We start from the raw sequence: 26,692 nt of genomic DNA on the forward strand, positions 1-26,692 counted from the left end.
TTAAGCCCTTTCAACAACAGCCCTATGAGAAGCTATTATTATCCCCATTTTACAGATGAGAAAACTGAGCCAGAGAGTGCTGAAATAACTTGACTATGATCTTAAAAAATAGACACACATCCCTTAAGAGCTGAGAGCAGAACTACTTATTCTGAACACTAAACAAGAGCATCTGAAAGGGCAGGAGGCTGGGGAGGGGACACGATGGGTGACTGGGATCACAGGGTGGAAGGCGGGAGAGGAGGTAGGGAGCCTGCTCTTGGCAGGGCTATGGCGGAGACAGGAGGGTGAGGCTTCTGACCGTCACTCGAGGACTTGACACTTGCAAAGGGATAAAATCCACGTGAGACCTCAGGATCTAGAAGCAGCGAGGCCTCTTCCAACTCAGAATCCCACAGGGGGTGCCCTCCCCATGCCCCGCTTCTGCTGTACGCCCAGGAAAGCTGCTGCAAGTCATCTGTCCATCTGTCCGTTCATCCACCCAGTGACTGTCCGCCGAGTGCCTGCAATGACTCAGACTCCTGGCAGTGAACACACAGGCCAGGCCCTGCCCTCTGGAGGCTTCCTCCCCCGTGGGAGAGCAGGTATCACACTAGTGCTTGTGTCATGTAACTTTAGGCACGATTAAGTGCTAGGGAGGTGGTTTTCTTTTTTCTGTCCTCAGGGGACAGAGCTAAGGGAAGGAATACAGATCGTTCCGAGAAGCCTCACTGCTCAGAACCTGAATCACCTTGGAGCAGATGCTGTTATCAAGAAAGCATTAACTGCAGGTTCTTATTAGTCATCAATTTTATACACATCAGTGCATACGTGTCAAAAAAACAACTAATACTAAACTTTCTTTCGGTTATTTGTATGGAAATATGTTAATATAAATGTTTCAGACATTGCATGAAATTTCTAAAAATCTTATATGTTCTGTTCTGGTATAATGTTAGAAGTCATAATTCTAGTTATTACTTTAAAATGTATATCTCAGAAATAACTAAATTTCCTTGTCAATGGCATCATTATGAACTTTCATCAAATCTTAAAAAAAGAAAGCATTAACACCTGGAGGCCACACGTGCACCCCTCCCCCAGCCAGTGGTGAGACACAGGTCCAGCTGGGAGGGGTGGGCTCGGGCCACTGTCCAGGAGAGGAAGGGCAAGCCCCTTGGCCTGTGGGCGGGCTTCCTTGTCCCCTAAGAGGGAGTCAGACTGGGCAGTCCCCTCATCTTCAACTTTCTCACCTTTTTTTTTTTTTTTTTTGCGGTACGCAGGCCTCTCACTGTTGTTGTGGCCTCTCCTGTTGCGGAGCACAGGCTCTGGACACACAGGCTCAGCGGCCATGGCTCACGGGCCCAGCCGCTCCACAGCATGTGGGATCTTCCCAGACCGGGGCACGAACCCGCGTCCCCTGCATCGGCAGGCGGACTCTCAACCACCGCGCCACCAGGGAAGCCCTCTCACCTTTTAATTAGGGTTTCTCCAAGAGTACTCTGTGAGGAATTCTATGAAAAGTTTATTCTAGGTCAAGTAAATTTGGGAAACACTGCATTTGGACCCCGTGTCTCTCTTGCAGATTCACTAGTAGCCCATCAAAGGCTCTGAAAGATCCTGGGGTAGAAGAACCTGCCTGGTCTGTTTTCCACCGTTGCCCAAACTTGGAAGCCCTGTGCACACCTGTGCCCACCTGTCCCTGGGGGCTCTTGGATCTGAGTCTGCAGAGCCTTCTCAGAAGGGCCACATGCCAGGCCCTGAGGGTTGGTTTCAATCTTCCATGATGTTGTCCTTCCACAGGGGGGTGGGGCGGAATGGGGTGCTTTCAAAGCACCACCAGGTACCACAGAGGTCCCAGGAAGGAGCAGACCATCTGTGTGATCCAGTGACAAAAAGACCCTGTCCCCACTTGGGTAAGAGGAGTAATGGGTGGGATGACTGTACGGAGAGGGGTTTTCGGTTGTTCTTGGAAGCAGGTGTTGGAAGGTATTGGGGGCTTTGCTGATCCCCAGTGAAAGCTCACGTTTGAAGGTTTCTACAACCTTTTTGCTATGGCGTGCTTCATTATTTTAAAGCAGGTTTTACACTGAATTCCAGAAAAACTAACTCAGCTCTGCAGACAGCAGAGATAGCTGCCACTTTCTTCTTCTGGCGCATTTCAGTTATCTGAATTTGCAAAATAAAGTGCATGAATACTTAAGAAACACTTTTTTGAGCTGCCACTCTTAAATTGCCCCGTTTCCTGTGTGTCTGCTGAGGCCCAGCCAGAAAACAGATGACACACCTTATTCTTCCGGAGCACGGGCCCGATTTTCCATAAGAAAATGCCGTTTACCCCTTGTTTCTCATCCCCGGGGCCCACTTGCCCTCGGTTCAGATGGGACTCGCTCTGGAAGGTTCGCAAGGGGACCACCTGAGGCAGCCACTGCGGCCCTGGCTTCCGACCTCCACAGGATGCTTCCCCGGGGCCCCAGCCGCGTGTGGCTAAGCGAATTACAGTTAAAACAAAGTGAGAACTGTACATCCCGTCACACTCGCCACCCACAGGTGGCTGGTGGCTGCTGTGCTGGGTGGTGCAGATCTAGAACATTCTCGTCAGCCACACAAAGGACTACTGGGCGGCCTGATCTTGGAAGCAGCTCGCTGGCCCAGACTGGTCCTCGGGGGACGGCAGGGCTGGAAGCGGCGCACCGCCTTGCTGTGACCTGCCCCTGCATCCTTCCTGCTGGGAAGCCCTCCCTGCCCAGCGCTCACGTGGGGTCACCCACCCTGGGGGCTTTCAAATACCCTGATGCTCTCTGACCCCAGACTCATGAAATTAGGCTATCCGGGCGGGGGACCTGAGACCCATGTTTCCCAAAAGCTCTTCGGCTCGAGAGCCAGGGAGGTCATCTGCCTGGGACAGTGGCCAGAGCTGGATGGGGGCTGCCCCCTCCCCATGCCTCGCTTGTCTAATCTACCAGGCCTGGGCCATGCCGGGCAGCTGTGAAGACAGCACCACCAAGAAGAGACAGGAGGCCAAGAGTCTGGGGCTGCCGTCTGCCCAGATGCTCCTCGGGAGGATGGGGAACAGCCAACTTCACACAAAGGTAGGCACCCTCTTTTGAAACAGTTCTATTTAAAGGAGGCTCTGGGATACACTGAGTTAAAGTGCCTTTGTTTAAAACGGCAGGCCCGGGCTTCCCGGGTGGCGCAGTGGTTGGGAGTCCACCTGCCGATGCAGGGGACACGGGTTCGTGCCCTGGTCCGGGAGGATCCCGCGTGCCGCGGAGCGGCTGGGCACGTGAGCCATCGCCGCTGAGCCTGCGCGTCCGGAGTCTGTGCTCCGCAATGGGAGAGACCACAGCCGTGAGAGGCCCGCGTACCTCAAAAACAAACAAACAAACAAACAAAAAAACGGCAGGCCCCCCAGAGTAGGAGACGAGCGTACCCAGCATCGCCCGGCCATTTTTGTGTACGAGGCCCTCATTTTAACAAACACCTGTTACTGTCTCATGGGAAAAGCACCTTCTAGAGCCCTGTTCTTCTGGGACACACAGGCCATGGCTGGGCCTGTCAAGCCCTCACTTACCTCCCTCCTTTTCCACGAGCACCGAGGGGGTGGGCGTTTCAGATCTAAGCTTCTATCATCTAATAGGCAGCCCTGGCGGCCATGGTTAAGCGTCTGTGAGCAGGGACATGGGCAGGTGCAGACACAGACAGGGGCCCTGGGATGAGCACACGGCCAGGCAGGACGGCGATGGGGAGGGGAGGCCACATGGCCCTGCAGCCACAGCCCAGCCCGCCCGAGGCGGAAGGCAGCTCCAGGAGGATGTCCCCTCTGGCCCCGAGGCCGGCTGTGAGGGGGCAGCCATCGCAGGAGGAGGGTGGCAGCGGGACATGTGGCCTCGGGCCCCCTTCCCTGGTGCCCCCGTGCACATACCTGGTTCCCTCCAGCGTTGTGACACTCATAAACTCCGACAACGCCATCAGCAAAGTGTCCCAAAGTGTCCAGGCAGTTGGTCCCCTGCTGCAAGGCCCCAAAAGCTATATCCTGGTGGTCGGGAACCCTGAAGCCAAGGAGACAGTCATTCGTTGGGCTCGAGGGCCGCGGGCTCCGTGCCTGCCCCCCACCACCCCATGCTCAGAGCCCTTGTCTCACGATGGGGCCGGGCGGCAAGAAGGCTGCCACCAGGCCACGTGCCCCCAGTGCAGGCCTGGCCGTGCCCCCGAGACAGCACGGCTCTGAGCCTCGACTCCTAACCCTAAGTGCAGGTGTTAAGTCTAAACATTCTTTCTATCTCGTACCAGGGACAGTTTTCGGGAAAGAAAAAGCCCCTTGTCTCTTCAGGGTTTAGTTGCTGACAGTCATTTAGGAAAGCAGTTAATGTGGTCAGATCCCATTGCCTCGAACTTTCCAGTAGACTTAGGTTTGGCCTTTACCTAATAGACGGGAGACCACAGGTGGGTCTGTCAGGTGGCCTGGTACAGACAGAGCAAGGCAGCACAATGCGGGACGGGGCAGGCTTCGAGCCCGAGCCCCGCCTTGGCTGCGGACCAGCTGTGCGCCGGTCAGACTCATCCTCTCCAGCCCCGTGCCCTCTCTGCACGGTCCTTCTCCGCAGGGCCGCCGCGAGAGCCATGGAGCACCGCACCCTGGCACTCAGCGCAGGGCCGGGCCTATGGGAAGCAGGCGGTGGATGGCAGCAAGTGTCACTGACACACGCGAACATCAGGCTGGCGTCCCCCTTGCCCGGCATGGACAGGGCAGCAGGTCCACCTACCGCCGTGGTGTGAACGCTTGAGATGTGGTCTCAGGTGGTGCAGGGCCCAAAGTCGCCCCAAATCACGGGGACCTCAGGGCGAAACTGTGCTTTAATGTCACTGCATCAGGCATCTCGTCACCAAGTCACAGGCCACCGTGACAGCAAAAGTGAAGTGGGCGCCGTTAGGGGCTACAGCCCACTGCTGTGAAGCCTCTGGTCGACCAGGGGAGAGGCAATGACCAGGGGCGTCCCACTGGTGATGTCCTTCCCAGAGGGGACAGAGAGAGGATGTTCTGCTCCCTCCCCTTCCCCTCGGGGCATGGGGGGCACGGCTTCCCTTTAAAAGCAGAGGGAGCCAAAGAGCGATGGGAGTGAACAGCAGGGGACAGGCCACGGGACCTGACTCTCAAATCTCTGCGACAAGGGCTCTGAAGGGCCCGTCAGCACACAAGAGGATGGTGGTGACTCCTGCAGTCACAGCCCCTGTGCTCGAGATACGTGACCTGCTATAAAGTGCACTGGAATATTCGGGAAAAGGAATGTGCCACTTCGAGGCAAAACCCATCTGGCAAGCCCTTTAAGAAGATGGAGTTCAGGTGCGGCCCGAAGCCCGCAGACCGGCAGGTCCTCTGATGAGCATCAGCGCTCCCTCAGGCCTCGAGCGGGCAGCCGTTTAAAAGGGCAGGCCAGGTGTAGAGGGCAGCTCAGGAGTATTTCTGTGTCATCAGTCCTCGTGGAGGGAAGCAGGGGGCCAGCGTGGTTACTCCCGTGACACGAGGTCAAAACCAGCCTGGAGGAGGGGGCACCCCGGGCAGGCCATCCTCTGGGCCTCTGCTGGGCATCGTTACCTGCTGGCCCACAGGCGGGGAGGGGATGGAGCTGGTTTAGCCTGGGGTCTCCAGGGCAAGAGGAGCCGGGAGGGTGAGGCCCGGGCAGGGAGGGCCTGAGGGCTGCCCCTCTGGCCACTCACAGAGCCCCGTCATCTCGCCAGGGGGACGAGCTGCATGAAGTGACACCTGGGAGGGTTTCTAGGTCTGTGAGGAACAGGAGGGGAAGCCCCAGAGAGCGGCAGTTCAGGGAGCCCATCTCGGGGGGCCTGGGGACAGCGCTGGGGCCCCCCTCCCAGCCTCTCGCCCCGAGCACGGTCTGCACTCCACCACCTCCAGGCCCCGCACCCGCTGGCAGAGCCCGGCCCCGGGACCTCACCTTAGCTCTGGGTAGACATTTTCCAGGTACCATTTGAAAGGTTTGCAGCTAAGTTTCTTCCTGAGCTCCAATCGGCTCTGAATACTGCAGAAGGGAACAAGATTTCTTTATAAATGTAAAGAACAGACGGGCTCTACGTCAAAGCCAGAGATCTGCCGATGAGACAAGAGCTGGGGCAGGCGGTGGAGACCGGACCGCCCACACTTCTGTCCCCAGGACCCCGCTGTCTCCCACGCACCTCCCGAGAGGGCCCTCGCCGGCCTTGGGTAGGGTCCCCCTTTAACACCTGGTGGCTCTTCTCAACTCTGGCCACAGAACGCTGCTTGGGGTGTGGGCTGACCACCCTGCCGACACACACACACACACACACACACACACACACACACGGATCCCAGGCAAAGCAGCAAGAGAGGGCACGAGTCACACTTACTTTCCATACGGGACATTTCTGGCAGAAGGCACTGCTGCGTAATAGAAGTTTTTGTATTCGTCCATCCAGACCTCTGCTGCCCGGCGGGTGTTCCTAGAAACAAAACACATCTCCTTGAGCTGTGCGTTGCCATCTTTCTGTCAGTGGCGTCCTGTCTGCACCGAGGAAGTGCTGCTAAGGAGGGTGCTTTGGCGGGGAGGGGGGCCTGATGGCCCAGCGGTGGTGCTCGCGGAGCAGAGAGCAGGCTGCTCCCCAGCCCCCAGGTTGTATATCAGGGTAGCTGGCGTTCCGCAGGCGCTCACTGAACAACAGAAACCGCGTCCTCGTCTTTCACAGAACACAGATTGTCACAGAGCACAAGTCCAAGTCAGAACTACAGCACAGGCAGGTATTTTACAGCAGGGACTGCAGCTGTACCATCGAGAATGACAAAAGTGAATCACTCTGCGATAACTCTTACTGTGCATCCCCAGAAGGCTGGTGCCAGGGAGCACGGCCAAGAAATCCTTGGCCTCTTCTCTGCAGCCTTTCTCATGTGGCTGCGATAGAGAGCTACTACTAGACAGCTCTGGGGAGAAGCTAAGAGCACACCACAGTTACTCTTAAAATTACTTTTGGCAGAGCTGAGCTGAGTGAGTGTCCTGTTTGGACCAGGAATGGTGGGGGACAGTAGTGTGTGCCCCACATCTGGGGTTCTTACTGCCCTGCGCCGGAAGGGGAAAGACGGAACAGGCTCCTCTAGAAGGCCCGAAGCATCCGTGCTTACATTTCACAACTGTGGAGAGTACCATGGCCCACGATCAACAAGGCCACCGGGACAAGCTGCCTTCGAACGTGTGACATGTATTAAAGGCTGCCACACACACATGGCATCAGTATCTTCTCCTGCCGGAGTTCTCTTTAGAGCATCTGTGAAGCAGCGTTACAACAGTGAGTCTCTGTGCTCCGTACCCCGGACTCTGGTCCAAAGTAGACTCACACCTTAGGTTTAGATAGAGCCAATGCTTTTTCAGAACCCGTATAGAAGGTGTTCTCTTCTTCCAAGATAAACACGTTAGGAGGCAACGTTCACCTTTTACAAGAATACCTTCCCTCTATTAGAAAGGTCTCTTTTAAATGGTGAGCCTTTCAAATCATCTGAGTTACAATTACTAAAATAATTTGTTTGGGGCATATATCCCTCGTATAAAGTGACATATGTACCTAGATGGATTGCTGTTTAGAAAGCCCTGTAAGAGGCAGACAATTTGAGAGCACCTGTCCTCTGATCCAGCAGTTCCTACTTCTAGAAATTTACCTCAAGGAAATAATCAACCAGCAATGAAAATACGCTCAATTTAGCACAGTTTATATAATGGCAGAAAAAACAGAAACTATATGACCGTTAACAGTAAAGTGGTCAAACACATGGACTCCTCCGTGGCCATGAAAGATACTGGTGTACATGCTGCCTGTTGCCATGGACTGATGGCCCTGACTTGATGGGTGAAATTACAATAGATCACAGAACAGTACAGAGTCGATACGTGTGTGGAGGGAAATGAAGGGTGGGGCAGAGCGGGATGGAGGGAGAGGGAGACTGAAGGATGTTTTCACCAAATTATAAGGTTTTATGAATTGCAATCACACAGTGGTTTTAAGTCACCTAAGTCATTAAGTGATTAAGTCATTTCTCAACTCCTAAATGCAAAACCACCTTTTCTCTGTCTACTTAATAAAAAAAGATACGTAGGTAGCTTCAGAGAATGAGTTTCGTGTGCCGCTCGGCACTAGTTTCAAGTCATGTATTCAAATGTTTCTTAGGCGCCTCCTCTACGCTACACGGTCTTCCAGGGGCTGCAGGTACTGGGCACCTGGGCCCACTCTCGTCTATCCGGGTTCTTCCCGCCTTTGCTCCTTCCTGCCCCCACTAGGTGCAGGTAAGGTAGCTCTAGCGGGAAGCAAGCAGGAGACAGAGAGGGTGGAACTGGCCAGTTACACTGCCTGGTGGTAATAACAGAAAAAAGTCTAGTAAGAGAGTAAGTTTAAACCGCTGTTGCCTGTATTTAATTTATTTGTAGTTTCCCTCGCCATGAATTAGTCTCACCATTAACTACTCAACATGAACCCAAATATCCTTCTAAGGCACCTGCCCCACGGCTATTCTGACTGGGAGCTCCCCTGGCCTTTGGGTAAACTCTAATCCACGTGCACACGCAAGCACACACACGACACTCTCCAAACAGTCTATTTAAGAGGCTTGTAAGGGGCTAACTGGAAACGTAGCTGTGTAAAAAACAGAGGCAGGAACCGCCCAATGGTTCTCTCTCAACTGGTCTCCAGGGACGTGAGGTGATGTAAGAGCCTGCATGTGTGTCATCACCTGGGTCTCCCTAAAGCAACAGGCGCCCAGGGCACACCCAGGGTTGGGGGGCAGACAAGGCAGGACCCCATGAGGCCACTTCTCCATTCATCCATCCTTTCCTGCTTCTCTTACACAGTGACCCTACACAAATGAGATGGTCCTCTACCTGCTACGCTAGAATGCATTTTAGAACCTGTACCTCATCCCTGAATTCCAGCAGCCTCAGGCGCTAACTGTGCTTAGGGATCCAGATAAAACCTAACGTGGGCTCCAGAGCCAAGGGGCCGGAGATGAATCTCACTTTCCACCTGCGTGAACTTAAGACAAAGGAACCAAACCTTTTTGTGCCTCAGTCTCCCTTGCCCCTAAAGTGCAAATTAATAATAGTACTTAATTCATAAGGGTTTTTTTTTTTTTTTTTTTTTTTTGCGGTACACAGGCCTCTCACTGTTGTGGCCTCTCCCGTTGTGGAGCACAGGCTCCGGACGCGCAGGCTCAGCAGCCATGGCTCACGGGCCCAGCAGCTCCGCGGCATGTGGGATCTTCCCGGACCGGGGCACGAACCCGTGTCCCCTGCATCGGCAGGCGGACTCTCTACCACTGCGCCACCAGGGAAGCCCTCATAAGGTTTTATAAGGAGTACGTAAGTGAATATTTGTAAAGCACTCAACAGCCTGGCACACATGAAATACTCTATAAATATTAGCTATTGCGGCTATGTCCCAATTTTTAGTGGCGAAATACTTATACATTGAATGCCACATATTAGAGGAAATTAAAGAGAACTGGAAAGGGACCTCGGAAATAACACATTCTACCTCTTTATCTTTTAGGTGAGTCAACTGAGAGAGAGAGAGAGGGAGAGGGAGGGAGGGAGGAAGGAAGGGAGGGAGGGAGAGAGAGAGAGAGAGGGAGAGAGAGAGAGAGAGAGAGGGCGCAGGGGCCGCAACGGCCTTGCTGAAGGCCTAACAGACTCACACTGCCCCCTAGTTCTGAAGCCTGGGTCCCTTTCCTCCCCACATCTCCAGTGTATGGGACTCCCGGGCTGTAAAATACAAAGGAAACGTTTTCTTTCTAAAAACGAGTGCCTCTTTTTTTCCTTTAAAAAAAAAGTGCATAAAGCAATGTTTTGTGTATTTTAACGGACTGTTTTCTGAAATCCCACGCTTTGCTGGTAGATATCAGTGCTTTGATTCCAAGTATTTGATATGTCTCTACGAGAGGTTTCTGGGAAGCATCTCATGCTGCCCCAGGGGAAAACGTACATTATCACTGCTTGTTTGATTTTGTAGAATTCTTCCTATAAGAGCATATTTTTGTTTCTAACAGAGCAGAAATGATGTTTAGACAACATTCGGGAAAGGATACACTTTTGGGGAGAAGGTAATTTGGTCAGAAGCATCATTTGATATTTGGCTTCTATTAAGGTTCCCTAGAAAGTTGATAACGCTACGCTAAGAATCCAGCTTCTGTACAAGACAGGTATACTTATAATCTGTACTTAATAGAAGTTTTCAAATGCCACATGAAAGATAAGCTGGCCATCCTCCCCCCATGCACGCCCACCCTGCTCTGAGGTTTCCCTGTGTCCATAGGGGCATCCCGTTAGCAAAGTGTGTGACCGGCAGCCTGGGGGTCACCCTTGAGTCCCCCCCGGCCCCCTCCCGTCCATTGGTAAACACGCCTGCCTGGGGCCGCAGCTGGCACCTGGCCCTGGCCACCCGGCTCAGCCCGGCCCTGCAGTGGAGGGGGGACACGTCACTCGCACCATCGTTTCCTCCTGGCATCATCCTCGCGGCCCTCCGCCCAGGGGCCAGAAGGACCCCCTTAAAGTTCAAAACAGAGAAGTTGAGCATCTGCATAAAACCCACAGGAGCTGCCCCTCCTCCTGCATCGAAAGACACCCAGTTTCCCTCAAAGCGCAGGGTGCACACCTGGCTGGTCTAGTCTCCTTCGGTGCCTACCGTGCCCTCGTTCTCTGGGCTCCAGCCATACTGGGCAGGTTTCTGTTCTGCAGGCTCATCTCAGCACTGAGGACCTGCTCCCCACGGGCTCCTGTGGCTCTGGGACAAGCGCCCGCCCACCCTGCAAGCCTGTCCTCCTGCCCCAGCATGTCGGCTGCGTGACCACATTCTGCCTAGCTCGCAGCATCTCTCGGAGTCTGAAGCCATCTTTTCAGCTGAGCGCCCCCCGTCTCCTTGGGCCAGGCTGGCCGGCCTGTGCACGGTTCTGTCTTTCGCATCTGAAAGAATTCCTGAGGAAAAAACGTCATCCCCCGCACTGGTAATTTGCTGTTTTTTTCTTCAGAAAACTCTTCATTTGGTGTCTTCGTGTTTGTAAAAATCTACCTATTATCTATTGTGTATTATCTGCCTCTATAGCCCAGTGAGTCTTGGGCTTGAATTTGTGTGGCTGCCTTTAGCGCTGTTCATATACTGCACCTTGAAGGGTAATGTGATTTAAAAAGTCCAAGCACTCCTCTCTCCTATCTCCCCATAACATGTTTTGGGCACACGGTTCGGTGACCAGTCCCACTGGCCCGACCCCGCCCTGAGCCCCACCCTCACCCCTGGCCACCCCAGTTTGCTCTCCATCAGGACAGCTGTGTCTCTCTGAGGCTGTCCTGCCCGTGACCTCGTGCCCCATGGAACCTGCTGAGACCAGCATCTGTCACTCAGCAGGATGTCGCTGTCCTCAGTCCCCACAGCTGCCCTCGTCACTGCTGAGCGGCGGCCCCTTGGAGGACACGTTTCCACACAGCCCACGGTCAGCCCTGTGTGTGGGGTGGTCAGCGGTGCTCTGGGCCCTGCTCGGCCTCTCAGTCACTTACCGGGCAAAGACGGTGCCACTGCCGCCAGGGAAGGTGTAGGGGTGCTGCTTCCGGAACACGTGTCCCACGCGGCTGCAGGGGATGATCTCCAGGCTGCCGCCGCACTGCCACACGCGGAACGAGATCTCTGAGGTGGTGAACGACACGGGGTGACCGAAAGCCCAGGCCACCCCCATGGGGTGCGGATGCCCGCCCTACCCCCGTGGCCTCAGGTGATGACGAGGGAGCACCCCCTTTCCAGAGGGTCCTGAACGTCCCACGTGGGGACCTCTGACACCACATCTCTAGGCTCCAGGGCACAATCAAGAAAGTATGTGTGAGGGGTATGGGGCAGGGCGTGCCTAGGCACGTCAAACCATCCAGCTGTATACCGGAAGTATGTACGATTTTATTTTTTTTTTAATTTTTATTTTTTTTTGGTATTTGTTATACATTTTTTTTTCTGATCCATTTTGAGTTTATTTTTATTTTTTTTGCTTTATAACAAATTTAATCAGTTATACATATACATATGTTTCCATATCCCCTCCCTTTTGCGTCTCCCTCCCACCCTCCCTATCCCACCCCTCCAGGCGGTCACAAAGCACCGAGCTGATCTCCCTGTGCTATGCGGCTGCTTCCCACTAGCTATCTACCTTACGTTTGGTAGTGTATATATGTCCATGCCGCTCTTTCACTTTGTCACAGCTTACCCTTCCCCCTCCCCATATCCTCAAGTCCATTCTCTAGTAGGTCTGTGTCTTTATTCCTGTCTTACCCCTATGTTCTTCATGACTTTTTTTTTTCTTAAATTCCATATATATGTGTTAGCATACAGTATTTGTCTTTCTCTTTCTGACTTACTTCACTCTGTATGACAGACTCTAGGTCTATCCACCTCATTACAAATAGCTCAATTTCATTTCTTTTTATGGCTGAGTAATATTCCATTGTATATATGTGCCACATCTTCTTTATCCATTCATCCGATATGTACGATTTTAAGTTGTCACTGAAACCTCGATAAAGGTGGAGGGAAAAAAAAGATTGAATGAAAGGTCCTATTTCAGTTCACTAAGAGGGTGTCTGCACAGCACAGTGTCGTTTTACAGACAATGTAAAGTAGTGGAGACAAAAAGAAATAATTCATGCCAAACAAACTACCCACACTGGGACATGTACTCCCTTAGATTTTAGCACTGATCCGAATTACAGATGCCAGCTCTACCTGTGTCACCAAATCCCATGTTTTCATGAAAGAATTCTATCTGAAATTTAAAAAGAAGTAGGAGTGAGCCTACAGAAACATTTTTCAAATTCAGACCAGAAGCTCTGAGACAAGAGTGATTCCCTGGTCTACTGTCCCTGTAACGTCACAAACACCGTGCACGAGACATGGCCCGGAACTCCTCTCTGATCATGGAGCATTACCCATGCCTTCTGGGGATCAGCACTGAGTTAGAAAAGGCAACGGACAAACCACGCATCAAAAGGCATGAAATCCCACAATCAGCCCTAAGGCAGATGTAACAGGCAATCATATACGCCATCTTCCTCTAAAACTTATTTTAAGGGCCCCGAGCACCAGCACGCACCTGGGCTTTCTCCTTCCAGGACAAAAACAACCTCTTCCCTTAAATTGCAAAACTTATGTCATCCCTGCACACCAGCAGGCGTCCAGCCAGCCGGCCAAGTCCAGTGACCAAGGGTACTCGAGGAACTGCCAGGCCTCACAGCCAGCCCGGCTCTCAGCAGCCGGTAACCAGCAGGCTGGCAAAGGCTGCCCTTCACCTGCATCAACATAAATTCTACCCGCTGAGTCAGGACACGCGCAGAGCAGGCGCTGGTCACGACAACATGCGTACACATGCGGCCCAGAGCATCCACGCTTGGGAGAAGCCTGGACAGGCAGGCACCCAGCCAGGCTCCTGTCCTATTGCCAGCCATTCCGAGGCTGCAGCCTGAGCCAGAGGCCCGACTGAAGGCGAGAAACAGGTTAAATAAGAAAATCAAGATAGAATATTCTGGGGGGTTAGATGTCTTTTTTTTTGGAAAGACTTCACGAGGTTGGTATGGAAGTGCCTTTCCTCTACATCACCCTGCCTTCCTGACAACATGCTGGGGAGTGAGACAGAACGGCAGAGTCAGCAGTCACGGCAGCCAGTGCAGACGGAGCAGAATCAGGCGCGATTCGTGTGGACCACAAGGCCTCATGTGGTAGCAGGTGCCGGGCTGCGGCAGAAGCCCCGTGACACCCACTCAGGCGCCAAACAGCATGAACTTCTACTTGGATCTGGTGAGCCAAAGCCAGAAACACCTCCCCAATAGGAATGAGTAAGATACGCAGCAGTTCTGGGACTTTAATGGCCATTTCCCTTGTCGTATTGAAAACACGTGGTCATAACCACCAAGGCTGAGCAGAGTGTCAAACAGAACTTGACTAGGAGGCTCTCTGTATCTAAGGAAATAAAATTCAAAGATACAGTTGCCTACCTGGAAAATTCAAAATCGGGGCCCATGAAGGCCCCCTGGCTTCTGTATGGGGAGCCTATTAAACCAGTAGGGAGCCATTCAGAGACTTGGTGGAAGAGTTTTAAGGCCAAGGACAACTACAGTTATATTCAACTGATTTCACTGAGCCCTACAACATGGGGATGATTACTCAGGACAACTTGGTGACTTTTTTTTTTTAATGTATTATTTTTTTAATATTTATTTATTTATTTTATTATTTATTTATTTAGGCTGCACTGGGTCTTAGTTGCGGCATGTGGGATCTTCAGTTGCAGCATGCAGACTTCTTAGTTGCAGCATGCAGGCTTCTCAGTTGTGGCATGCATGCGGGATCTAGTTCCCTGACCAGGGATCAAACCTGGGCCCCCTGTATTGGGAGTGGGGAGTCTTACCCACTGGACCACCAGGGAAGTCCCCAGCTTGGTGGCTTTTTAATTAGGCCGTTTGTGTTTGCATGTGGCTCTGCTAACAACCAGCTCTGAGACCTCAGTCCTTCCAGAAAGCATGAAATGAGATGATGCAATGGGGGCAGTCAGCATCCTTCCTAACGCTGCAGGGACGTGCTGAAAAGGACAAATAATGTTCCCAAGTAGCCTAACCCCTGCAGTTCACAAGCGCTAGGGATCGGGTTCTTCATCCTTTTAAAATTTTTATTTATTTATTTTCTTTTCTGGCCACGCTGCGCACCTTGCGGGATCTTAGTGCCCCGACCAGGGATTGAACCTGGGGCCAAGGCAGTGAAAGCGCCGAGTCCTAACCGCTGGACCACCAGGGCTCTTTGTCCTTTTTAATTGCTTCAATTAGACTTACACTGTTGGTCAGGAAGTCTGGGAGCACTAGTGGATTTGGTGGGGCACACCTGGAGGGGGTGTTTGGATTTGACTTGGGCATCCCTGTCCCCTGCCTCTCCTAACTCGGGCCCACACAAGCCCTCAGGCTGGACAACTGCTGGGGGTGTGCAGGCAGCACCCAGAAAATCAAGTATGAGCAGTACCAAGAAGAGAGAAAGACTCACATCACAGACTCTTTCTGCTGAAACCCTTGTGCCTGTTTAACCCTGATGAGAGAAGACCCTCCAGAGCGGCCGTGTCAGAGCCTGTCACAGGAGGAGGTGCCAGGATGCTCAGGCTGTGTGGCCCCAGCCCCTCCTCCCCGCCCACCGTGTGTCACCCTACCTGAGCCCCTTGAGCCCTTCCAGGGAACCTCGCACACGGCACAGCTACATAAACATACAAACCAAACCAACAATAAACTAGGTAACAGAAAAGATTATTTCCCCTCCCGCTGGTCTCTGGGTGCAAGGTCTCCTTTGATATGTAAATCAACACTCTCTCTACACCCTGACACAAAAGGCCACCTGCCCTCCAACCACGTAAGCCTAATGGCACACACTGTTGCAAACCCCACGGCGATTCGGTCCCGCCAGTGGTGGTCCTGGCTGGCTGGGCTTCCCCAGGGATGTCTGCAGGGCGAGGGTGACTCAGAATTCCCGTCAGAAGGTTAACAATCCTTCTGAAGCCTTACGTGCTCCACAGCCTTCAATCAAGCCCTGCCTAACTGTCACTGTACTGTTAAAAAAACCAAAAGGCATCTGACTCTGATCCTTCATCCTGGTGTAGTTACTGAGTCTAAAGAAGCTTTCAGAATCAACCAAGGCAACAACCTCTCTCCACAGATGAGATGCTATCACTAACATTAATATCATAAAATGAGAGAAAAATAATGGGCTTGTCTAGTCTCTTAAACTTAAAAAAAACAATGTCTCTGTTACAAGTAAAAACTACTAAAAGTGACAGTGGCATCCTTTTTACCTCCTTTCCTCGCCCCCCTCCCCTCCTCCCAGGGTACGTCTACCCAGGGCAGAATGTCATTCAACAGCATCCAATAGCCAAGGAGACAGCTCAAAAGCTTCAAGTGAAACAAACAAAAACCCCTAAACAAACAAACAAATTAAGAGTCTTTTTATCTTTATGGAGTAAATACAATGCAGCTACCAATAAAGACCAAAGTCTATAAAATTTCAATGTCCCTAAACATAGGTAAAATGATTTGTATGCATTATTACAAAAAACAAAACGAAACAAAACAACACGAAAACAAATTAGAACCATTCACAAAGTAGTCAAGAAGGGACGAGGTGCCACGGCCTCTCCACCCCATCTGATTCCCATGACTACAATTCAGCCAGTCCGACAGGCTTCGCCAGGGCTCACTTTCCACCCTATGTGGCTAAAAATGAATCTTAGAACCTGAAATACTCCCCCCATTTTTGTCAGCTTGCTTTCCAGAACTTGGACTCAGATGACATCAAAAAGTGTGCATTTTCCTTCAAAGACTGAATATGTATCTAGCATAATGCCCAACCCAAGACACTTTTAAGAATAAAAAGGGTGCTATTTATACATTATGGGGGACTAATTATGTTCAGTAAACGGTCACTTTAATGTCTTTACAAACCTTTTCCAAGTGGCACCCTGCGTACCACAAACTCTTGCTTAACAGTCTTTCCAAAGCTTCCACTTTTCATTTCTACCCCTCTTGGTGGGCAGGAAAAGACCACGGTTTCAGCAGAATTGGAAACGGTTTGGTGTCCGAAGACACAAGGCTCATACGTACCCAGGTTTTCTCCTCCCCACACATCCATCATCATGTCGTATTTCCCCAGTTCTTCAAAATAGAACTTATCCATCACGAACAACCCTCCAGCAATCATAGGGGTTCTAAAGAGGCAGAGAGGGTAGAAGGGAAGAGAGGGAGAGGTCGAAGGTCAAGGTTAGATGGCCAGCATTCTAATGCCAAGGTCAAGCCTACAGGCTGACCTTAAAAACAATAGCACAGCCATGGTCTTTGGCTCAGAGCTCTGGGTGCCCCTCTGCTTGACCCCTGCTGTCTTCAAGCGCCCCCCACTCGCCCTGCTCAGATGCTCCCAAGAGCGAGGGGCTGCGCGGAGCCTTCCTAGAGAGAGCAGCCGCTGGGGCTGGGACACTCGCTGACAGCGCCCTAGGCCCGTGCTCGGCTTTTCTGTGCCGCGGTCTCCTTGGAGGATTACAAACAGTAAGATGCTAAAGCGCCCAGTGCACGTAGGGAACGCTCGATGATGGCAGCTACCCGTGTCCTCATCCTCATCCCGGGGCAGCTTCCTCCTCTGTTGGACGGGACCGTCATCTTCTCGCGTCCCCATCAGCCTGGGGACAGGCCAGCGACAGGACCCCAGCCCTGTGCCTGTGGAGTCGCCGTGAGAAGTCAGGGCCCCGGGCCGCACGTCTGGAGCTCACTGCTGACGGGGGACAATCGCCGCAGTGCAGACGGCACTGGCATCTGCAGGGTTCCCCGTAACCACGGGTCCCTGGGGAGGCGTCCTCACCCCACCCGAGCGCGGCTCAAGGCCAGCTGGTAGTGATACCAGTGCTTCCTCCGGGGGACAGGAGGGTGGAGCCCACCGAGGAAGCGGAGCCCACCGGGGGCGGGCAGGAGGCTCCCACTCGCTGCCCACCGCCTCCCCAGTCCCCGAGGGCAGCCCGAGACCCCACCCTGTGCGGGAAAACGCGGACGTGGAACTGGCAGATTTGATACACGTACATAGAAAAAAAAAATCTCAGAATACTTTACCCTGTAATCTGGAGGCAGAGACTCTCCCCTGAGCTAACACGAGGGGAAGTGGGGGTGTGGCTGGAAGGTGAGCGCTCGACTAGGTCCCTAGGGAACATGGGGCCTGCTGTCCCATCTTCCACCCCAGAGAAGGGCGCCCGAAGGACGCCTGCCTGGCACTTACTTTATGGGGGCGACCGGGTTCCCCTGCCGCGACCGTCTCTGCTCAGGCGTCATGTAATCCCATTTGAACACCAAGTTCCAGTCAAAGCCTGCTGGTCACAGAAGAGAGAGCAAACACAGGACGCTGTGAGAACAGGCTGTCTGCTCCCGCACCACTGTTCCTCACAGCTTAAAAATATTTGGGGGCTTCCCTGGTGGCGCAGTAGTTGAGAGTCTGCCTGCTGATGCAGGGGACATGGGTTCGTGCCCCGGTCTGGGAAGATCCCATATGCCGCTGAGCGGCTGGGCCCGTGAGCCATGGCCGCTGAGCTTGCGCGTCTGGAGCCTGGGCTCCGCAACGGGAGAGGCCACAGCAGTGAGAGGCCCGCGTAGCGCAAAAAAAAAAAAAAAAAAATTGGTATTTGGAATGGACTCACTGTAACCCAAACAAAGGAAAAACAAACAAACAAAAACGATGCAGAGGGAAGAGAGTGACTGGGGTGGGGGGCAGGGAGCTCAGCGGGGAGGACGCATATTGAAATCTTCTTTCCCCAAGAAGCTTACCCAAAACAGAAGATGTGGGTCAGACTTTTCTAAAACCAAAATGCATAAGAATAAATGTGAAATAAGAGAACTGGAGTCTGTGAGGGCATATCCAAGGGCTGTAAAGAGGCGAGAAAGAAGAGGGATGGATTTAAGAAAAAATCTGCCAGGTGCCCCCAGCATGGTCCCAGGGAAGGGATGGCAGGGAGGGTCAAGAGTAGGTGGAAACGAAGGGGCAAGCGAGCTTCATTTCTGATAACATGGCACCTGCCCCAGGTCACTTCTAGAATCCACAGGCCGTGCGGGGTGGCAGAGCCCGGGCCTGGCCCCTGGACATGGTTTCTGGCTTTCGCAGGCCCCTGGGCCACAGCTGTCGGGTCTTGTCCTTACTCAGAAGGTACCCGGCACACCCCACCTGCGGACGCTCTCCAGAGCATGGGCCGCATTGCCCAGGGTCTGACAGCCAAGCCTCACTGCTCCAGAGCTGTCCATCCCCCAGCCCTCTGCCATCAGGCTTTCTGTCCGCAGGGCTGGTGCAATGCCTAAGTTCAGACTTTCCGTCTGTGTGCTCTGAATCCAGCATTTATCTGCCCTGACAGCCCCGGTGCCTGCAGCCTGAACAGGGTAGGATGGCACAGGGGCTCGGGGGCTCCTAGGCCAGCGTGGCACACATTATGGCTCAATCAGAGGACAGAAAGGTGCCCCAGCTGTCCCTGTAGAGCGCAGCAGGCTGGCAAATGGGGGCGAGGGGCTGGAGGGCCAGGCACCAGTAACGCACGGAGAGGAAACAGACACAGACCGATTGTCTGAGGAGCCTGGCTCTCCCCAGACACAGCCTGCCGCGCACACAAGCACCGCCAGCCAGGGAAACACAGACGTCCAGGCTGCACTGTTGACAGAACACAAAGGCCTCGACTGGCCAGCTGATGTAACATTACCTGCATTTTGGGGGGAATGTTCATTATTATTTAGTTTATCAATTTGGTCCGAAGAGCCAAAGCTATATTAGATTTTTAAAAATCTGCTAAAAACATCATCCTTGATTTTTCTTTTTTCCTAAAAGGGGTTTGGTAAAATGCTCTTAGAGTGAATCTGGCCTGGCACCGGGGCAGCGGGAGGCCGCTCCCACGCAGGGCGTCTCACTGTCCCGCACGGGCTCCGCCGTACGCGGCTGCCACGGGAGAAGGAGAACCGTCACATCTCAGCTCCAGCAGATCCTCGGGGGGGACACACTCTGGACACTAACGGTTTCTTGACAGCTGAGGCTCCGAATTCTTTACAGCCCCAGCGTGCTCACCATCTTCTAAGACTCTTCTGACTCTTGTTTCCCAACCTAAGTGCGTCCTCCCAGCATAACGGCCCGGTCAGAGGCCTCTGGGGAGCTGCCTGGTCACAGCCCTGCCCTCTTCCGGCCGCCCTGTGCGGCTGCACTATTATCAACCTGTTTCTCAGACAGGGACGCCGAGGGGCAGAGGGAAAACAGCTCCCGTGGCGACACAGCCTGAAAGAGGCACCAGAGCCCAGGCCTCCCTGGCCGGTCCCAGCGTTCTGCTTTCTGAGGTTCCATCCAAGGCCACGGTTCTACTGTCTTCTTTTTTGGATGTCAGTTGACCCTCAGTCTGTGTGTCTGTCTGGAACAGTCCATCTCCTAATCAGCTCAAAATGTTGGAGATGGGAAAAGAAGCCCCTCATTTTACAGAAAGAAACAGCAGTGCTAGGAGGCTGGAAAAAGAGTTCACTCATCTCAGGTGTGAAAAATCAGTAGTGAATAAATTACACACGGAAGGCAAAGGCTCTGACATCTCTTTTATATCTCTCTACAGCAGGCTATGCTGAATTCTTGGCTCTCAGCCGAGGTCTGAGAGGCAAGGCTGCCGGCCAGCTGAGATTCAGAGCATGAAGCATTTACTGGGCTGTGTGGGAGCCCTGGGGCCACAGGTCACCCCCACATACACACAGTCCTGGGGTCACAGGGGACCCTGGTGCCACAGGTCACCCCCATACACACACAGTCCCTGGGACACAGGGGAACCTGGGGCCACAGGTCACCCCCATGCACACACAGTCCAGGGACACAGGGGAGCCTGGGGCTACAGTTCACCCCCATGTACACACAGTCCCGGGGACACAGGTCACCCCCATGTACACACAGTCCCGGGGACACAGGTCACCCCCATGTACACACAGCCCCCGGGGACACAGGTCACCCCCATGTACACACAGTCCTGGGGTCACAGGGGACCCTGGTGCCACAGGTCACCCCCATACACACATAGTCCCTGGGACACAGGGGAGCCTGGGGCTACAGGTCACCCCCATGTACACACAGTCCTCGGGACACAGGTCACCCCCACATACACACATTCCCTGGGACACAGGTCACCCCTCATATACACACAGTCCTTGGGACACAGGGGAGCCTGGGGCTACAGGTCACCCCCATGTACACACAGTCCCCAGGACACAGGTCACCCCCATGTACACACAGTCCCCGGGACACAGGTCACCCCCCTATACACACAGTCCCCGGGACACAGGTCACCCCTCATATACACACAGTCCAGGGACACAGGGGAGCCTGGGGCTACAGGTCACCCCATGTACACACAGTCCCGGGGACACAGGTCACCACCATGTACACACAGTCCCGGGGACACAGGTCACCCCCATGTACACACAGTCCCGGGCACACAGGTCACCCCCATGTACACACAGTCCTGGGGACCCAGGGACAACAGTAGGAGACTGCTCCTCAGGCGGGGCTAGCGTGACTCCCGTATACCCATCAGCTTCGTGAAGCTCCTCACGAGAACAGGGTTTCCCCAGGTGGGGTTCAGGAGCCCCTGGGGTCCTCAGGACCTTTCAGGGGGTGTGTGACATCAAAACTGCTTTCAGATTTATGCTAAGGCCCTACAGGCCCCTTTCAATCTCATTTTTCCAAAGTGCAGGAAGGAGTGTTCCGGAAGCTGCAGGACGGGCAGCGCCCGTGTGGCTATATCACCTGGTGTTCTCACCGTTTCTCAGCCTTACCTTCTAACACAGCAAACACTGATCGGTACGGCCTGATCGGTACGTGAACAAAGCCCTTTGGGGCCTTCACTATGAATTTTTAAGAAGGTAAAGAGAGTATCAGACAACTCACTGTGGGACCCTGCGGCGGGAGGGTTTGAGGGGTCACACTTGAGCCGTGAGGACCCCCAGGAAACCGGCAGGTCATTCAGGTAAAGGTTCCCCAGAAAGGTCCAACACAGCGGGACGTGGGTGGCCCGCGGGCAGGAGAGGCTGACGGCCAGGCCGCGGGGCCCAGGAGCCACGGGTGAGCGGGGCGGATGGGTTTCCAGCAGGCGATGGACGCTGCGGTGAGGGGGAGGGTGGGCAGGGCAGACCCCTATCGGCCTGGCGTCTCCACACCGGCTCCCACGCCTACTGTCTAGGGGAGGCAAGGCCGTTTCTGTCCCCCGGTGAGCCCCGCCAGCTGAACACAGGGGCGCTCTTGGTCGCGGCCCGGCTCAGCCGCGTGCAGGCACCATCGCTGTCCCTGGAACCCGCACGGACAGGCTGGGCACCGCGCAGCACCTACCGCCTTTTAAGTCCGCAGATGCGCCCACGTACTGAAAGTTGTCCATGTTGATGACGTCGATGATGGGGGACACGACGCGGGTCCTGTCCTGCAAGGCAGCGAAGGCAACAGCAGGTGTCAGAGGCAGCCGGGACCCGCACAGGCGGAGGCCTGAGTGTCACCGCTCACGGGGAGACCGCCGCGCCGGTCCCCAGCCACCCCACACCCTGGGGTGCCCGGCTGGGCACCTGCAGCCCTGAGCTGCACTGGGTGTCAGGGGCACAGAGGACGCTGCCCCCCAGGAGGCGCCCGAGTGCACAGGGCCGCCCTGCGGGTGTTCACTGGCTGAGGGCAAGCCTCTCCCGGGACCGTTCCTGAGTTTTTCTTTTTTCCCCCCTAACAGCCAGGAGCAAATGTCAATGTTTATTAATTCCAAAGAAGGAGTTCTCAGAGGGAGCCAGCGTGAGGCTATAGTGTATTATTTAGTGTTTTCCCAAATGTCAAACCTCAACCATGGAGTAACTTTCATTCTAACAGGATCTAAGCTCGGCTGTACTTAAACATCAGTAATCTGCGAGCTGCAGGAAACCTCAGGAAAGGACTCACGGCTGAGACGCCCACACAGATGTGACCACGGGCCTGGGAGCCGAGTGTGGCGTAGAGGCTCCAACCTCATCTCAGCCAACGGTGACCGAACTGACTAGAGAACCCAAGGCCGAGTCTGTCTTACCCGTGATTCCACCAAACACAAAACATTCCCTTAGGCTGAGGCCTTTCTTTATGCCACACTGTCACTGCTCTGGTTAGAGTTTGTGAACACAAGACCTTTGAACTGTCCTGCCCTCTGACGCTTTCCTGAGCCATGGCAAGAACCTGAATCAGCCAGAGAAAGACTTCGAAAAACAAATTAGTAACAGGGCAAGCAGAGCTAAGAACATAACACATCAGAGGACCACGCTCAGAACAGAGGGAAGTTCCACCACCACCACCAGGCGCAGGTTTACAGTGTGGAGGCCCAAGAGCAGAGGGTGACGTCCTCCATGCCTGGCTCAGCCCGGGGACGGCGCCACAGGCCGTAAACTGCCCCACGTCCAAGTCCACTCCCTTTATTTTGATTTCTTTGGATAGGGCTAGAATGAGGGAGAATGACCATTCTCAACTCTTCCCATTTTTTCTTTAGGAGGTGGGGGGCTGTTTAAATAACCCTGACAGTCTGACCACGAAGCACGCAGTCTCCACGTGCCCGGATATCTTGTGCAGCTTTCATTTTGCCTCTGCGTCCCTGGGACACACAGCCTGGTGGAGTGAGCAGCCGGGGACGGGGCCCCCAGGATGGGCACGCGTGCGTGTGTGAGGGGACTCAGGGAGGGACTCGGCGAAACCCGCTTTGCAGCCTGGGCTCTGACCCATGTATGAGTTTTGGTTAAGTGATTAAAGTTCCCTGAACCCCAGTCCCAGTTCCCTCAACTGTCAAATGGGGGTGAAACCCTGGATTAAGGTGACGTGAAAAGCATCCAGCAGGTAGTTAGCGCTCAGTAAACGGCGGCGAACCTGAGGGTCACAGCACTAGTAGTCTGTCTTATTCGTGTCTCAGGACTCACTGTCCAACCGCGATCCCTGCTACGGTGCAAAAAGAATGACTTTACTATTTCTCTAGTACTTTCATCACATCTACTTTACTGTCTCAGGGAAGTGTTTTCTTAGTAGGGAGGAAAGGAATTCGATAAAACAAGCAGAAGGCAAGAGAGAGATCACAAGAGGCCAAAGGTAATACGGGTGATGATGTTTCTAGAAGGCGAAGGTGCAGTCTCGGGTCAACTGACAGCCTCGTGCCTCCCTGTGTGGTTGGGACTGCCCCTCCCCACGAGCCGCAGCCTGGGTCTCAGGGCAGCACGGCCGGGCTGGGGACCCTGTGGCCTCTGTCCTCAGCTCTCTGCCCCCTCTGAGCTCAGAGAGTCAGTGCAAAGCTTCAGGCAGGGAAGGAAGACCCCCCTAGGGGAAGGGTTGTCTTAGCCTCTGCTGACCCTGGCCTCCTCCCTGACAAATGAATTTCCCCTATTGATAGATTCCTGCGGTGGATAAAATCCTCGTAGGACAATGTCGCGGAGGGCCCTCCCCTGGGCCGCATCCTCACCTCGGCCACCCTCTCCAGGAGGGGCTCCAGCCAGTGCTCGTTGCACTCGCAGTGGCTGTCCAGGAACGTCAGGACCTTGGCCTGGGCCGCGTCGGCCCCCCGCACCCGCGAGCGCATCAGGCCTGTGGAGTGGGTTCAAAAACACGTCAGTGGGGAACGCCCAGGGAACGTGAGAAAAAGAAACAAGAACTGTACCCCCAGCACCTGCACCGACACCTCCTCACGCAGCCCTCTTGCTGGGCACAGAGTTTATCGCCAACATGCGTGGAGGAATCAATACCGCTTTGCAGTTACCCAGGTAAGAGTTCTGCCAGGACCTTTTTTTTTTTTTTTTTTTTTTTGCATTACGCGGGCCTCTCACTGCTGTGGCCTCTCCCGTTGCGGAGCACAGGCTCCGGACGCGCAGGCTCAGCGGCCACGGCTCACGGGCCCAGCTGCTCCGCAGCATGTGGGATCTTCCTTGACCAGGGCACGAACCCGCGTCCCCTGCATCGGCAGGCGGACTCTCAACCACTGCGCCACCAGGGAAGCCCTGGGACCTTTTTTTTTTTAAGTTAATTGGATGACTGAGAAAACAACTTGGAACTACTGCCTTAGGAGGAAGGCTTTTCCATAACTGAAGTCTCCTTTATCAAGCAATTGAAATGTGGAACTTCTAAAACTACTGTCCTCTGACACAGCAACAGAGTTTTCTAATTAACTGGGCTAAAGCACGTGTCACCCAGACACTTCAAGTGCTAATGGGGCCAAATTTAATGGTGATAATTTAATGATAACAGTGTTGTGAATATCTGTGTGTTCTACACCTCGTCACGAGCCAAATTCACATAAATGATGATAAAGCCCAGTTGTTTGGCTTTTACACAATATTAGTTACACTGTTGGTCAAATTACACAATTTATATAGCTGTGATCTGTTAGTAATATCATTTTTTATTATCACACATAGTAATATTCATCCCTAGATGGTGTGGTCATAAGTGGCTTCCGCTATGTACGATGGGCTTTTATCTATCCATGGAGATGTGAGATTATTCACAACCGGTAAGGACAGGGCTGTGAGTTCTTTATGCAGCACAGTGGTCAGAAAGGGTTTTCCATGATTCTTAAAGAGCTGCATGCTAGAGTAGGAAAAAGGGCAACGATTTCTAGTTCTGGTATTATGGAGCAGTTTGTAATAGGAAAACCCTCCCTCAGAGAACAAGTATAAACTGAGCAAAGTAGAAAATGCAACTATAGGAAAGGGCTAGAGTAGCCAAGGGCAGGCAGAAACTAGAGGGCATTCAACCCTTAAAAGAAGAAAATCACACAGAGTGAAATCCCTGTAAACATGGTATTTGCCCCCGATGTTACTCTCCAATCCACTGCAGTGCAGCCTTTTTTGGCTCGAGGTGTCAGAGGGTAGAGTTTGGGGCTGGAGAGTGGCTGGAAACAGAAGGAGGGGATCCTGGGAAGGAGCTAAGTCCCAAATCTGGTGATAACTGCCCTTAAATCCTTGGCTGACGCCTGAACCTGCAGGCACAGGGGAGACCCCAAGGAGTCCATGAAGAGAAACAATTAGAAGACAGAAAGAACTAAGATTTCAGCTGGAATCAGGGACACAATTTTTGGCAATTGAGTTGTGCCTAGAAGGACTTGGCAAACATCTCATTTCTACAGAAACTCCAGAGGGAACACATTTAGGAATACGGACTATGTCTCAGGAATAAGGGATTCATCCAAGATACACTTATGCTAGCAAAGTACAAAGACAAGCCTACACAGGTTCAAAGTCATGAGCTAGTAATTTAATTGCCCAGTATAACAAAGATCAACACCCTAGAGAAAGATAACAGAATCTAGTGTCTCTACAACATACCATTCACAATATCCAATATAAAATTTAAAAAATTAGTAGACAAGAAGAGAAAAATGTGATCCATATCCAAGAGAAAAAAAGTCAATAGAAACTCACTCTGAGATGACTCAGATGTTGAAATTAACAGATGAGGATTTTAAAGCAGCTATTATGATAACTATACCCAAGAACTCCAAGGAAATGATCATTGGAATGAGCAAACATGGGGAATCTCAGCAGAGAAATGAAAACCACAAGAATTAAATGGATATTCCAAAACTGAAAACTGCAATTTTCTGAAATGAAAGAATTCACTGACTGCCCGTAACAGCAGATTAGAGATGTCAGAAGGACCAGTGAACTTGAAGATGGATCAATAGAGATTGATCTATCTGGTGAACAGAGAAAAAATACTGAAAGAGAAAAAAAGCCTGAGTAACCTATGGACAATATCAAGTGGTATATCATATGTGCGCATAGAGTCCAAGAATGAGGCATAAAAAATATATGAAGAAATAAAAGGCCAAAAATTTCCCAAATTTGGTGAAAACTTCAACTTACATATTCGAAGGGATCAGCAAACCTGGAGCAGGATAAATAAAAAGCAAATCAAATCTAGGCAAGTCACAGTCAAACTGCTAAAAACCAAAGATAAAGAGACAATCTGGAAATCAGCGAGAGGAAACAACCCATAACATACAAGGAATCAACAATAAGCTGACAGCTACATTCTAAACAGAAAAACAGAGGCCAGAAGACATTGGAATGACATTTTCAGAGTGCTGAAAGAAAAACTAACGGTCAACTCAGAATTCTATTCAGAGAAAATACTCTTCAGC

General features: G+C 52.7%; 1 protein-coding gene across 1 annotated transcript in view; it reads right to left on the reverse strand.

Moving 5' to 3' along the window:
- GALNT2 (polypeptide N-acetylgalactosaminyltransferase 2) overlaps positions 1-26,692 on the reverse strand; it is a 178,987-nt gene that overhangs the window by 7,546 nt on the left and 144,749 nt on the right. Inside the window, exons 7-14 of the mRNA XM_082611509.1 lie at positions 24,017-24,138; positions 21,904-21,991; positions 17,803-17,890; positions 16,647-16,750; positions 11,538-11,664; positions 6,364-6,456; positions 5,934-6,017; positions 3,905-4,031 (exon numbers count right to left, since the gene is read on the reverse strand). Coding sequence (XP_082467635.1) covers positions 3,905-4,031; positions 5,934-6,017; positions 6,364-6,456; positions 11,538-11,664; positions 16,647-16,750; positions 17,803-17,890; positions 21,904-21,991; positions 24,017-24,138 — 833 coding nt within the window. The remainder of the gene's footprint in view (positions 1-3,904; positions 4,032-5,933; positions 6,018-6,363; positions 6,457-11,537; positions 11,665-16,646; positions 16,751-17,802; positions 17,891-21,903; positions 21,992-24,016; positions 24,139-26,692) is intronic.

This window comes from Mesoplodon mirus, assembly GCF_964341445.2.
Source record: "Mesoplodon mirus genome assembly, chromosome: 2".
NCBI lineage: Eukaryota > Metazoa > Chordata > Mammalia > Artiodactyla > Ziphiidae > Mesoplodon > Mesoplodon mirus.